At 40.4% G+C, this 15,847-nt stretch overlaps 1 protein-coding gene across 1 annotated transcript in view; it reads right to left on the bottom strand.

Moving 5' to 3' along the window:
- PRKAR2A (protein kinase cAMP-dependent type II regulatory subunit alpha) overlaps positions 1-15,847 on the bottom strand; it is a 65,672-nt gene that overhangs the window by 4,280 nt on the left and 45,545 nt on the right. Inside the window, exons 6-10 of the mRNA XM_013973513.2 lie at positions 14,706-14,859; positions 9,177-9,278; positions 8,920-8,994; positions 2,316-2,381; positions 2-143 (exon numbers count right to left, since the gene is read on the bottom strand). Coding sequence (XP_013828967.1) covers positions 2-143; positions 2,316-2,381; positions 8,920-8,994; positions 9,177-9,278; positions 14,706-14,859 — 539 coding nt within the window. The remainder of the gene's footprint in view (position 1; positions 144-2,315; positions 2,382-8,919; positions 8,995-9,176; positions 9,279-14,705; positions 14,860-15,847) is intronic.

The raw sequence follows: 15,847 nt of genomic DNA, 5'->3' as shown, positions 1-15,847 counted from the left end.
CCTAAGCATTTCACATCTCCCACTGCATAAGCCGAAGCAGCTCTGGGTTTGTTCGTGACCAGTGCAAGCTCTCCAAAGTACTGCCCCTTGCGGCAGCGCGCAATCTCGACCTCCTGGTTCTCACCATCCTTGTTGACTTTAGTCTAGAACAGGTAGAGAACACGACTGATTCCAGAATCACAAGTAGACACGTCCAGTTGCACACTCTTGCGGTCCCTTCTCAGTACACTTGCCACTATTACCTAGAGATTCCTGTTGCAGAGACTGACTACACTGTGTAAACTGCATGGGCTACTCTCCGGGGCCTGGTTTAACCAAAGGAGCTGGCTTTTACCAAGAGGTGAGGTGTGCGTGTATATATATATAAATATTATTGTAGTATATATATTATATACTAATATCACATATTAATCTAATATAGTATATAAACCAACATATAATATTATGTTAATATACTTTAACATATATTAAATGTATGGAATATTAATATATTACATGTACATTTCAATATATATATGAACGCAATCCGTTTGGTAGATGCTAACTTCTGAGACACAAGGGAAAAGACAAGGTCTTTGGCTAATTCTTCCTAAATAATGCCAATGCTTCTTTTGGTTAGAGTCACATCCAGAGCTACTTCTTTCTGACTTAAGGCCCAGCAGGACTCAGACAATACATTACAGAGAACAATTTCATTTTTATGTACTATCTGCATCTTAAACTAGTGGTCCCACTACATTTGTGCAGAAGAGTTAAGTAACTAAAAAATTTTTATAGTAGTTTGAATTTTAAAATGATAGTTTAAGAAATCAAACAGGTTAGATTTTGTGCTTTTAGAATTACGGAGAATAATGTACTATATTTTACTTATCTAGTTTTTTTTTTAACAAATCTATCTGCTAAGCTAATCAATAACTTGTTTAAATAAAAAAATACTTATAACTTATTAGCAAGAATTAGTTTCAACCTGTAAGAGCCACTTTATGGCAGGGGCAGATAAATAATTTTTTGAAGGTTAATTTAGCAAAATAAATAAAAGCACCATGCTCATGGTTTGATTTTCCCTCCTTCCACACTTCTGCCCTGACCTGTTTGCTCTGAAGCTGATCTACCCCTTCCGAGCCAATGTTCTCTCTCCAGTGTCTGTCGTATTCTCTGGGACTCCAGACATGCTCATGTCCGCCTAATCCCTTCTCTAGAAGAGCACTTATCCCACTGTATTGTGAACACCAGCCCCCTGTAGGTTTTGATATAATGCAGATTCTGATTCGGTAGGTCTGGGCAGAGAACAAGACTGAATCTCTGACAAGCTTGCCTTCTTTCCCAATCCAGTGCCACAGTGCTGTTGGACCTACAAACATAATACTATGCTGTGATCAGTAGGTGTCAATAAATATGAGAAATGTCCAAACATATATCAGTAGTCCAAAAACTATAAGTAAAAAAATTTTAATTAGGAATCAAGCCATCTTATAGGCAGTAATCATATTTTTCTTTCTCCATTGTTGCTGTTTAGTTGCTCACTCATGTCCGACTCTCTGTGACCCCATGGACTGTAGCCTGCCAAGCTCCTCTGTCTACAGGATTTTTCAGGCAAGAATACTGCCATTTCCTTCTCCAGGGGATCTTCCTGATCCAGGGATCCACCTCGCATCTCTTGCAGTGGCCAGCAGATTCTTTACCACTGAGTCACTGGGGAAGTCCTCTTTCTCCACACTTGACTTTTACAAAAAATATTCTGTAAAAGGTTTCACACTAAGTTGATTTAGTATCATATAGTAAGTCAGTATTTTAAAAAATTATTTACTCTTAAAAAAAACTGAAACAATATCTAATGATGATGAATTTATCCTAAGAATCACTCTTTCCACTTATAGGTCATTGTGTTTGCTAGGTCTCCGTATCCATCAAATGGCCACAATAATAACTGCCCTAGAGACTCCCTTCCTAGCATGCTAAAAAGGAAGCTTTTTCATAACCAACACTCTCAATGTATTCTTTGTTATATATTCAGTAATCTTCCCATTTTCTATTAGGGTACTTACCCTTTTTCTTATTGATTTATAGGCCACTACTTCTCATATCCTTAATTACATAACAGAGGTAAAAGCAACAAAAAAGATATATATACTAAATCTTTATCAATGAGTGGGGTTAAACCCTAGTCTCTGTCAGTCACATAATCTCACATATCAATTATGATTCTGGCACATGAAACACACTTCACACTATTAAAGTGAACAGTTACATTCTGTGCATACACCTGGCATCTGTATCTCCCCTGGAACAACCCACATCATCACACATAAACTCACCTTGCTTTTGATCAAGATGCTCACTTCACCAGACTCTATAATGTAAAAGCTATCAGCCTTCTCACCCTGAAAAGGGAGAGGAGGGGAGGTCAGAGCCATTCATATGTACTGAAGGACACAGAAATAGACAATCTTCACATTGCCTGAGCTCCAATTTTATTATTTTCCAAACCTACAAACCAATTGATGGCTAACAAGTTCAGAACAAAAACAGGAGGATCCTGATGTCAGACCAACTACGACTGACAAACATCTCTCCTTCCTAACATGGAATATTCCCATCTGTCTCCGTGAATATACCCAGGCTGGCAACTGCACAGATCGTATTCTTACAGCTCATGTTGGTCAGCTAACAAGACCTATGATAAGGGGTAAGTAGCCAAGTCAGCTGCAGGCAGTGTCAAGGTGACTCCTGGCTAACCCTGGGTCATGAAGCCCAGCGATGATCTCCACCATCAAATACAGCCCTCCAGAGGACAGCGTGGAGCTGGAGAAAGCACCACCTTAGTGAGACAGGTGCCTTCATGGGGGCTGATGTCACTCTTTAAGCCTCAGGCTTGGCTTTGCTTGTTTTGATGTTAAACCACTTAGCTGAACCAGTTATTCAGGTAATTCAACAAATAATTATTATGTGCCGTGAGAGATAAATCAGTGGATAAACAATATCCCTACCCTTGTGGAAATTACAGCCTGGTAGAGTAAACAAACTGTAAATGACCAACATAATGAATCAGTAAATTATGCTGCTGTACTGGAAGGCAATAAGGGCCATAGGAAAAAAGTAGAGCAGGGAATGTGGGATCTGGAGTGGTGGGGGAAGAGATGTTACGTAGCATACAGGAGCACCTCAGTGAGAAGGTGAGATGTGAGCGAAGCCTGGAAGGAGGTGAGAGGCAGGCAAGCAGCTATGGAAGAGGAGGCTCTCAGGCACACATCAGTCTCTGGCTTCTCACCTAACTTCTGAAGCAAAGGCCATCTACACTGAATAATCCAGTACTAATCATGCGCTCTCATTGCATGTGACAGGTTGTATGTCTCCATAAGACTTCATGTCCTTCATGCATCACACAGGGACCACACACAGCTCAGGCTGACACTCCTGCGTTAATCTAGTCCTAGGTCACCACATAATAATCACTGCTCCATAGCTTTATAAGGGGCTGTCTGTGGATTTCTGTGTTGCTATGTTGGGTAGGTACCCTGCATACCTAAATAGATCAAACCATCCTTTGGTTTGTTAGATCAAACCAGTCAATCCTAAAGGAAATCAGTCCTGAATATTCATTGGGAGGACTGATGCTGAAGTGGAAGCTCCAATATTTTGGCCACCTGATGGGAAGAACTGACTCCTTGGAAAAGACCCTGATGCTGGGAAAGATTGAAGGCAGGAGGAGAAGGGGACAACTGAGGACAAGACTGTTGGATGGCATCACCGATTCAATGGACATGAGTTTGCGCAAGCTCCGGAAGCTGGTAATAGACAGAGAAGCCTCGCAAGCTGTAGGCCATAGGGTTGCAAAGAGTCAGACACGACTGAGCGACTGAATTGACCCTACATCCGAATCACCAATAAGCATAACCAAATCACCAATAAGTTCTATTTGTGTAATACAAATAGGATGTAAAACTTTCGGATATAAGTTGATGAAGGATGGGAAGCCATGAAGGAAACTAAAGAGGAGCCAGACACAGGGCCACCAAGAGGGAAAATCATTTCTAGGTCCAAGGAGGGAGTTTCATAAAGGAAGATGTGATTACCAGTGTTCAGTGTTGCCGGGAGGTCAAGAGTAACAGCCAAATGTGTGGAAACACTGGTGACCAGGAAGAGAGTAGTGAGCGGTAGACAAGAACTGTAAGTGAGAAGTGGTAAAGGGCGGTGTCTGAGCCCTTTGTTGAGAAAGGTATACAACCATCATAATTTAAAGTGCTCATTTCAATGCTGCAGCTTGAGGAAGTTTTACACTTGTACACACCTGTGTAGCCACCCCTAGAACAAATGAAAACTGCCTGAGTGACCCCTTTTACATTCTTGTGCCCAAATTCCTGCTCTTTTGTTTGTGTGTGTTAGTCGCTCAGTCATGTCTGATTCTTTGTGACCCCGTGGACTGTAGCCCGCCAGGCCCCTCTGTCCATGGGATTTTCCAGGCAAGAATACTGGAGTGAGTTGTCATTTCCTTCTCCAGAGTATCTTCCCAACCCAGGGATCGAACCCGGGTCTCCCGCATTGCAGACTCTTTACCGTCTGAGCCACCAGGGAAGATACTCTTACGTTTGAGGCATACCAATAAGGAGTAAACCTACACAACCCTGGGCACCACAAGCACCGTCATCCCCAGTAAAGGCAATTCCAGGTCAGTACGTGCGCATGGATGGACTTTCCCCTGTGAACTCACTGTGTGGCTCTGGGCCTGCCCTCAGGACCTGTGAGTAATAAACCTTGTTTTTTCAAAGTTCCCAGATGGTTGTTGCTCAAGGTGCATCTTGCAATCATAGTAAGAACCAGAAGGGCTGGTCCAGCTATGGCGCTGGCTCTGCCAGGGTAAATGTTTGTGAAGGCTCACCGCAAGTATTAACAGTATGGGCAAAGATAAGTGCAAACAGCATCACTTTCAATAGGCTGAGACTGTCACAAAAGACTCACTATTAAGATGTCAACTACTCCCCGAACTTATCTATAGATTCAACTTATGTAATCCCAATAAAAAAGCTCAGCAGTTTTTTTTGGTAGAAGTTGATAAGCTGGTTGTAAAATGTATACAGAAATGCAAAGAGCATAGCACAGACAAAATAATTAGGACAAAGAACAGAAAATTTGGAGGGCTTTAAACTATCTGATTGAAAGATTTACTATATAAAGCGATTATAATCAAGACAACATAGAATTAACTGAGAGACAGGCATAGATCAGTGGAACAAAAGAGATCAGACATAGACCCAAACATATTTGGGCGACTGATTCTCATTGCAAGTGTCCAGGCAATGGAATAGGAAAATGGTGCTGAAGTAACTGGACATCCATATGAAAAGCTCTAACCTTCTCTCTCTTGTAATTAATTCAAAATGGATCACAGATCTAAATGTAAGATCTAAAACTATGAGACTAGAATTGCATGGTTCAGTATAGGAGCCACTAGTCACATGTCACTACTGGGCACCTGAACTGTGGCTTGTACAAATTCATAGGTGCTGTAAGTGTAAAATATACGTTGAATTTTAAAGACTGAATATCCTCCAAATGTAAAATATCTCATTATTAAATTGTTATATCACTTAGATGTTGAAATGTAATATTTTAGATTTAGTAAGTTAAAATACCCTATTAAAATTAAAGTTCACCTTTTTTTTTTAAATTTGGCTACTAAAATATTTTAAATTGTTTGGGGCTCACATAATATTTCTACTGAACAGTACTTGCCTAGAAGTTGAATACGAGAAAATCTTATTGATTATGCAAACTTTTTTTTTTTTAAGTAGGACACAAACAGAGTGAATTATAAGAGGAAAATAATGACAAACTGGACTTGCCAAAATTTAAAACTGTTGCTTTTTAAGGTATTACTAATAAAATGAAGAGCCAAGCCTCACAGCCACATTCTGGGAGAAATATTTACAAATCGTTGGCCTGGTAAAGGATTTGTTCTCAGGGTACATAAAGAATTCTTACAACTCAGGGGATTCCTTGGCGGCTCAGTGGTAAAAAATTCACTTGCCAATGCAGGGGACAGAGATTCAATCCCTGGTCAGGGAACCCCACAAGCTGTGACTAAGCCCATGGGCCACAACTACCGAGCCAGTGATCCAGAGCCGGTGCTCTGCAGTGAGCAGCCAGGGCACCACAGCTAGGAAGTAGCCTCCACGACGGCAGCAGGGCTACATGCAGCAATGAGCCCCAGCAAAGCCATAAATCAATGGATAAATCTTTTTTTTTTTAAAGAATTCTTACAACTCAATATATTAAGAAGCTGAATGACCTAATTTAAAATAGGGCAAAAGGTGTACTTCACCAAAAAAAAAATATGGATGAAAAGCAATCACAGGAAAAGATGCTCACCATCATTAGACATTAGGTAGATGCAAAATAAAACCAAAATGAGATATTCACTCTAGGATGGCTAACATTAAAGACCCGGTACTAAGTGCTGATGTGGACACACAGCAACGGGAACTCTTGAACACTGTTGGGGGAATGCACAGTGGTACAGACATCTTAAAAAACATTTTGGCAACCTGTGAAACAAATGTTTACCATGTGACTCAGCAATTCCATAAAAACATATATCCATGCAAAGACTTGTATGTGAATGCTTATTGCAGCTTTATTCATAACTGCCAAAATTTGCAAAGACCCCCAAATAGTTCTCAACTGGTGGGTGGAAAGACAAGTTATGGTACATCTGAAACATACAACATAGATAAACCTCAGAAACATTATGCTCAGAGAAATAAGTCAGACACAAAAAAACTACACATTATATGGTTTCATTTGTGTGAAATTCTAGAAAAGGAATTTCTAAAGTGATAGAAAGCAGATCAGTGGTTTTCAGGAATAAGGGGGTGGGTGAGGGGATTTACTTAAAGTACAAACAAGCAGCTTTTTGAGGTGATTAGAAAAGCTCTACACTATAATTATAGGGGTAGTCATAAAACTCCCAAATTGTATACTTGAACTTGGTAATTTTATTGTATGTCAAATACAGGGTAACAAAGCTGACCAAACAAACAAGGAGACAAACAAAACAACATGAAGTATGGTTTTTGCAGTTGGTCTGGCATGGGGCCCAGGAACCATAATCCCTAACAATTTCTAACATTCTGATATAATGCTAATACTGCTAGTCCTTAGAGACGTCTTAGTCAAGAGACACTGCTAAAAGGGGTCTATAAAGTGGGTATCATCTTAATTTGTGGCCATTCTGCACTACCACGTAGCACTCCTAACTTCAAGAACACACATATCCCAGAAAACACTGTGGGTTTTTATACCTCTTGATATACCTCCTGAAGGCCTGGGGCTTTCAGGACAAAGTAGAGGTCCTCTGGAGGTAAATTAAAGTGCTGCAGGGTCAGAAACAAATGCGGCCAGTCAACACATTCCATCTCGGCAACTCAGCTGCACGTTCTTCCCATACCAGGACACCTGGCCTGGAACACAGCTCACATCCACGCCCTTTGCTTATACTGTTCTCTTGCCCTGGAAGATCTTTCCCTGACCCCAACTGCTGAAAATGCACTTGTTCTTTCAGCTTAGTTCAAAGGTTGGTTCCTCCATGAAACCATATGGAATGCTTCCTCCTCTACATTCTCACTGTCATTCTTTCCCCTCTCATTATAGCACTTAAATCTGGTCCTACTTGTCTATCTTAACAAATACTGAATCAAACCAACTTCTAATTAAAGGAATTATTAACAGTGGGGCTATCTGGAAAACAAAGGCATTTGGAGATGCCACTTAGACACCATTTATTCATTAGTCCTTTTTCTCTGGGAGCATCTCTCTCTCTCCTTCTGCCATCAGTCTGATTAATTTCTGTGGCACTGGTTGGGTCAACTCCACCTCCAGGCCCCAAGGGTGGTCTGGGGATTTAGGTTTGTCCACTCTGAGTCTTCCTTCTAGCCCCAAGTTGAGGTTCAAGGAGGGCACATTCCTCCACCCAGACTAACCAGACATCTCCCCAGTGCTCCTTTCGCTTTTTTAATTAACTAATTTTTTTTTGCTTCAGTGTGTGGCTTGTGAGATCTTCGCTCCCAGCCTGACCAGGGATTTAACTCGTGACTCTTGCAGTCGAAGCATAGAGTCCTAACCACTGGACTGCCAGGGAAGTCCTCTTCCCAGTGATCTTGCCAGAACCACTCACAGAGAAGTTTATAATATGGAAATGGAAATATAAAATGGAAAAATCTATAATACCTTTTGAAGTGAAGGGAAGTGAAGTCGCTCAGTCGTGTCCAACTCTTTGCGACCCCATGGACTGTAGCCTACCAGGCTTCTCAGTCTATGGGACTTTCCAGGCAAGCGTACTGGAGTGGGGTGCCATTGCCTTCTCCAGGGGATCTTCCTGACCCAGGGATCGAACCCCCATCTCCTGCATTGCAGGCAAACGGTTTACCCTCTGAGCCACCCGGGAAGCCGACCATAGTATCTTCTACATATAATTAAAAAAGCAAACACAGTAGATAAGGAAAATTATTACACAGCACTCATCATAATGTTCAAGTCCACTGTGTGGCGATCCTTACAGTACCTGAAGTAACATGACAGAAGGGTACAAAGGAAACACTAAAGGCACCTTACAAATCTGGTCAATCACTGAAGACTGCTGTGTATTAGGTTCGCTAAGAGACACTTTGGGCCAAACAGAGAAAGAAAGTACACAACTCTCTGACCTCCAGGTTTTAACAGTGACGAAGGAGGCTTACTCAGGGTTAAAAGAAAGCGATATCCAAAAGAACAAAACCAGAAGCCAAGGAAAGGTGAACAGAGGCCAGAGGTGAACATCGATGGGCTTCACAAGATTCTGCAGCAAGTGTGCCTGAGTACCTTGCAACAGGAGCTCCCCAGGATGAGTGGACAAATGACGCACTAGTCCTTCAGGAGATGACTCACCTGAGTGATTATGCGCTCTCCATCCTTATAGACCTTCTCTCCTATTACATCCACGATCTTCATTCGTTCTGATACCTGAAACAATGAACACACAAATTCTAAGGAAAAGACCTTAAATTAAAGTCACAAATACTGACAGTATCTATACAACATTGAAATGGGCTAGAATAGTATGAATTAAGAAACCTAACAAGAGAATTGGTTTAACAGCTTTTCTTAAGTCCCCATATACAGTCTCATATTAAAATAGGCTTTACCTCTAGTGATTTAAGAAGCGGCACAGATTCAATAAATGATTCAAACATCTTCCTCTTTTTTGCATTGTTTTTCACTATGATTCTTCTAAATGTCACACGGTCCTGTAAGAAAGAATATGAAAATTCTGGTGAGTGCTCATATAAGAGAGCATCTGTCATTTAATTGAAACTGTGCCACAGCAATAGAGGTCTTTGGAAGGTACTGGATCAACTGAGTATTTAATGATATTTCAATTTGAGTCATCACTGGAAGAAAAAGATCTTTAGCCTGGACAAGACAGATGTCTCATGTTGTCACTTGCTGTCAAGTACTCAATGAGTGCCACCTATGGGTCATAAATAAAATAAAAAATTAAAAAAGCTCACAGACACTGTTCAGGTGAAAAGATACACCTTCAAAAAAAAAAAAGCAGATAAAACAGTAAGATGGTTCTTGCCCTCAAGGACTATAATCTCAATGGGGAAGTGATACAAAATTTATAGGAATAAAAAAAACCACAGTTCAAGACTGCATATGAAATTTGCTAGATGAACTAGAGAGACAAAACAAGTCCTACAAGAATTCTGAAGAGAGAGCGCATTCACAATAGCCTGGAGTGATCAAGGAAAATTTTGTTGCAAAAATATAAATTTGTCTGGTATCCGAAGGAGAGGTAGGTTTTATAAATTAATGGAGAAAGTAGGAAACTCAAGATGGAAGGCAGGCATGTGAAACATATCTTGACCCCAGCAAGTCAAGGATTCAAACTCGAGACAGTTAACCAGAGTTATGGTCAGGTACTTCTCAAATACATGTATGCATGTATGGGGAGGGACATGCAGCCAGGAGAATGTTAATTGCTTAGGCTCCTACAAGGCTAGGCAGTTTTTTATACCTAAGTTAATTGCACCTTTCTTCTACCTTGGGCTCTCAGGAATAGAAATTTTTTTTTTTTTTGAAAGTACACTAATGACATCCTAAAGGCTGAAAGAATGAGAAACAGTAAGGGGGTAAGGGCAAATTTAGGTGTAGGTTTGCTATTTTAGTATTCTTGATGATGGGGTGGGAGCTGGGTGGAGGAAACACACAGAAGACAACTGAGCAGAGATGTCTAAACAGACTTCACCGGCTCACACACCATCAGTCCCCTGGTCCAACCCCATGCCAAGTTCCATCTGCAGAAGTCACCTCCTGTGCCCTGTGCTCCTAGGGTAAAACGTGGCAGACTCCTACCCTCCCTTCCTAAACTGACGTACAAACAATGTCTGCTCTCTGCCATTAAGCCAGACTCTGTCCCCATTTTCTTTTCCATCTGTCTGCCTGCAAAGAGCCATGCAATCCCTGATTGCTCTAATGGGCTGCACGACTTGCCACTACTTTTTTGAAGTCCAAGGCTGGAGATGTACTAATATCATTTAAAATGTTACTGCTGTACTTTGGAATATCACTCCATTATCAGTTTCCATGTGTTTTCTGGGCCAATTGAGGCCAAGGGTGCTGTGGAAAGAGAATACTCAAGATTGAGACAATGGGAGTTATGAAGTTCCCTTCCTTATGTCTGAGTAGACATTGTCAAAAAACTAGTATTTCTAAATTCATTTTTAACGTTACAAAGTGAAAGTGTTAGTTGCTCAGTGGTGTCTGCCTCTTTGAGACCCCATGGACTATAGCCTGCCAGGCTCCCCTGTTTATGGGATTTTCCAGGCAAGAATGCTGGAGTGGGTAGCCATTCCTTTCTCCAGGGGATCTTCCCAACTCAGGGATCAAACCTGGGTCTTCTGCACTGCAGGCAGATTCTTAGCCATCTGAGCCACCAATAACATAACAAAGATTACCACAATTGCAGCAATAAACTGTATTTCCAGCTAAAGAGAAAACAACTGATAGCTCTTAGAGTGACTTATCTGTGTTCCAACCTTTCTATGTATGCTTTCACACTTCCCAGAGCTCCCGTGCTGAACAAGGCCAGTTCCTGTGACTGTGAAGGGTATAAAAAAGCACCACCCCAGCTTCCAGGGAGCTTCCAATGGAGCTGTGAAGAGGAATCTCCTACTGTGAAATGGTAGCTCCCTCAGCAAATAGCCCTGAAGTTCAAAAGAGAAAAAGAATGCAACCCTTTCCTTTGACTGCAGAAGTTCCCTGAGAAAGATTCTACTGACTTTCATGCAAGCAAGACAAAGAGGGAGCAGAGACTAAGTGTAGCAGTTGCCCCTAGTAAAAGAAAGTGAAGGTGAAGTCGCTCAGTTGTGTCCGACAGTTTGTGACCCCATGGACTACAGCCTACCAGGCTCCTCTGTCCATGGGATTTTCCAGGCAAGAGTACTGGAGTGGGTTGCCATTTCCTTCTCCAGGGGATCTTCCTGACCCAGGGATTGAACCCAGGTCTTCCGCCTTGCAGGCAGATGCTTTGCTGTCTGAGCCATACGGAATCCAATCTGAGAAACTCAGTGGCAACACCAGGTCCTCCTGCTTTAGCCTCAGAAGGCATTTCCAAGACCTTGGGAGGCACAAGTGAGAAGTCACACTGTGGAGGACACTCTGGGGGTCACTCTCCTGAAGGAAGTACTGGAGTGTTGGAAGGGCTTGGACTGTAAAGCAGGAGAAAAAGACATCTAAAAAGATCACTTAAGGCAGCAGGGAGATGAATCTCACTTAAGATGGCAGGAACAGGAAGAAAGACTGCACAGGATAAGGTGAGGAACTAGAAAGGCAGAGCAGGGGTCTTAGGAGAGGGAGCTTCAGGAAGAAAAGGGTGGGGAGCAGCCCCACAACCAAGGGGCGCGGGTGTCCCCACTCGGTAGCACCCAACATATGCCAGGCACTAAGGGAATGGCTTGTCTTGTGTCCTTCTGTTTAATTCTCATATCCCAACCAGAAGGCAAGCAGTTTACAGTTCAGTTTTAATAAATTTCTATTGAGACTTTCAGATTACTTAGGAATGGGCTAATTTCCAAGTGTTTGGAGATTTTCCTGTTATCTGTTACTGATTTCTGGTTTCTGTGGTTAGAGAACACACAGTTTGATTTCAATTCTTTTGAATTTGCTAACTTTTAATATCCCAGGATATATGTAGTTTATCTCAGTAAACATTCACGAGCTTGAAAAGAATGTGTATTCTCTGCTGTTATGTGACATGTCCTATAAATTTCAATTAGACCCTTTTGGTTGATGGTGGTGCCAAATCCTATAACCTTCCTGATTTTCTTTCTAGTTGTTTTATTGATTGTTGAGAAAGGGGTGTTGAAGTCTGCAAATACAGTTGTGGATTTATCTGTTTTTTCTTTCAGTCTATCAGTATTAGCTTTACATATTCTGAAGCTCTGTTGTTTGGTATATACAGCTTTAGGGCTTCTATGTCTTCTTGGTAGATTAACTCTTTCATTATTATGAAAATAATAGGGTTAGAGTGTCTGTTGCCTCTGGTAATTTTCTCTGCCATGAAATCTACTTATTTGATACTAACTTAATTTCTCCTGACTTCTTCTGGTTAATGTTTGCATAGTGTATCTATTACTGTCCTTTTACTTTCAACCTACCTATATTATTATATTTGAGTGAGTTTCTTATGAATAGCGTATTGTTGGGTCATTTAAGATAATCCATTCTGCCAGTCTCTATTATTTAATTGGCCTATTTAGATCATCTATAGTAACAAATCATATGTTAGGGCCTACATCTACCATTTTATTCAGTGTTTTCTGTTCTCCTCTCTCTTTTCCATTCTTCTATTTCACTTTTCTTGCCTTTCCATAGGTTACCTGAATTACTTTGTAGAATTCCTTTTGATTTGTACAGGTTTTGAGTATATCTCTTTGCACAGGTTACTTTAGCGGTTGCTCTAGGTATTGTATTTACATATGTAACTTACCATGGTCTACTGGTGTCAACATTTTAGAAGTGTGAGTAAAGTGTAGAAGCTTAACTTTCATTTAAGCCCCTTTGAAATATTTCCTCTATGTACAGTGGGAATCAGATAAGACAATGTTATAATTTTGCTTCAAGCATCTAAACTATTTTAGAAAACTAAAGAGGAGGATAGACTTTTATGTCTATCCATATGTTTACTCTTTTGGTTGTTCTTTCTTCATTCTTGATATTCCAAATCTCCTTTTATCACTTCCTTTCTGTTTACAGAACTTCCTTTAGTCATTTTTTCAAGGTAGGCCTGCTGGTGACAAAGTTTCTGAAGGAAACTTAATTTCTGAAGGATATTCTCTCGAGGTGTAGAATTTTCAGTTGACAGTTCTTTTCTTTCAGTTATTGAAAAAAGCTGGGATACATGGCAATTAGTAAGAAAACCTGGGGAACTCACTGTTGTATCCTTCCTTAAGTCCTGAAATCCCTAACCAGTGCACCTTCTCATTTCCCTCTCTCAGGGTTGCCTATGTTTGTCTGATGTATGATATCCAGAGTTTTCTAGCTTTAAGAGGGAAGACTAGGGAGGAATGGGGCTATTCTGTCTTGGCCTGGACTAGAAGTTGTCATCAACGTATTTTAAAACTGAGTTTATTTTCCTCCATTTGTCTTGATCTATGTTGAATGTTTTAAGCACCGGGTTCCCAAGTGTGTGATGTATTTTTCTTAAGCCAGTGTATCTCTCATTCCTCAGGACCAATCGTTTTGCCTTTTTTTGTGGCTGTACCACATCACAGTCAGGGTCCTAGTTCACTGTGGGAACTAGGAATCAAACCTGAGTCCCCTGCTGCGGAAGCAAGGAGTTCTAACCACTGGACTTCCAGGGAAGTCCTGCTCAGGAGCATTCCTAATTCTGCACTAGTATAGCACAATAAAGTGCTTGAGTATGTCTTTAAAATGTGATTTCATTTGAGGAAATATGTTGATAATTTCGAGGTATACATTTAATTCTGCTTGTAGGGTAAATGGAAACAAATTACCATAGAAGTGAACATTTAAAAAATGAAATCTGGAATTTATACAAGAGGATGATTCTTTTAAGAAGGAAGAGAGTTATAATTTTGAAGGCTTGATACTGAAGGATGTAAGGTGGGTCATGTATAATAGAGGATAGGACCTTAGCAGTCTATGCCTAAGATATTCTGGGAAAGTTCTGTTTCCCAGAACATGGCTATCAGCCTTTCTGGTCATCTAAATCTACTGACTATTGGCATGGACCAATGAATAAACAGATGGTCAAATACCATCTATTAGTAAAAAGTTAGTCCTAGGATAGTTAGAGATGGAAAACACTTTTGGCAGAGCTTTCAGTGACACTTATTTTTCTAGACTGGTCTCTTCTGTAGTTATCCTTCCTCTCTCTGCTTGTCTGATGTAAACCTAAAGAGAAAATGCAGTAAGAGCTGACACAACTGCGAAGCCACAAGACCCAGTCTTTCCCATGTAATTTGCAATAAACAGTCTGTTGACAAATCACTTCAGGGAAATGGAAAAACACATTGGTCAAGACCATCCACAGTGTCTCTCAGATAATCAGCTATAAAATATACCATGAACCAACAGCCAAGGACAGAGACCCAAAGTAAGGGGGATTAATACCATGCTATGCAAGGACAACCATTTCTCTAACTCACCAGTCCCCAAAGGGAGCCTTCTGAAGTGGCGACAATGGTAGCAGCTCTCGGGGTATTGTACATCAGAGCCAGTTCTCCAAAACTTCCATGGTTGTCATACTGACCAACAGAGCGGGTTTGATTATCTTTTGTTACTAAAATATCATAGGTTCCCCTGGAAATACAAAAAGAAACAATTTCATTTATAATGGGCAGGTATATATGAATAGCAGGTATGTATGATATACAATGTTGTTATTGGGGGAATTCCCACAGATTTTTTTGCTAGTATATAGAAATATAATAGATTTTTGCATTTGACTTAGTATTATGTGACCTTGCTAAACTCATTTATTAGTTCTAATGAGTGAACTTGGTGTTTTCTAGAGGATCATGTCAGCTTTATTTCTCTTCCTTTCCACCCTGTTTGCCCTTCCTCCCTCCTGTCAGTTTCTCTCCTCACCCCGTCTCTCTCTCTGCTTTACTGCATTGGCGAGGACCTACAGTGTAACACTGCATGAGGAGCTGAAAGCAGACACGCTTCTCTGGTTCTCCATCTCAAAGGGAAAACATTCAGTTTTTCACCATTAAGTATGAGGTTAGCTATAGATTTTTTAAAATAAATGCCTTTAATCAGGTTGGATAAAAAGTCCCCTCTATTCCTATTTTGCTGAGTTTTTACCATGAAAAGGTGCTAAACTTTGTCAAGTGCTTTTCCTGTAGGTATTGAAATGACTGGTTGGGTTTTCTTTTGTAGTCTGTTGAAAACTAGGATGTAGAATTGATTAAAAATTTTTTAAAATACAATTTTCTCTCTACTGATTGTTCATTAACAGTGGCTAAAGAAAAACATTCACAATGGATGGCATTTGGAGAAATAGGTACTCTCAATATACCACTGAAGCAAATGTAAACATTTCCAAATTTCTCCAAAATATTAACAACAGAACAAATTATTGAAGAGACCCTTTTACACAGTAATTTCATTTCTAGGTATTCTAAAGGAGAGAATGGAAGATACTGGAAAATATTTAACTGCAAGGATGCTCACCAGGTAATATTTATGACAGCAAAAATCACAATTTAATCTGCTAACAAAAAGATAGGTCAAATATATGTCTATATTCATATTATGCAGTCAATATAGAACAATATTATATCCT

This window comes from Capra hircus, chromosome 22 (assembly GCF_001704415.2).
Source record: "Capra hircus breed San Clemente chromosome 22, ASM170441v1, whole genome shotgun sequence".
Lineage (NCBI taxonomy): Eukaryota > Metazoa > Chordata > Mammalia > Artiodactyla > Bovidae > Capra > Capra hircus.
Note: the sequence above shows the minus strand (reverse complement) of the source record. Positions and strands in the feature narration are given on the sequence as shown.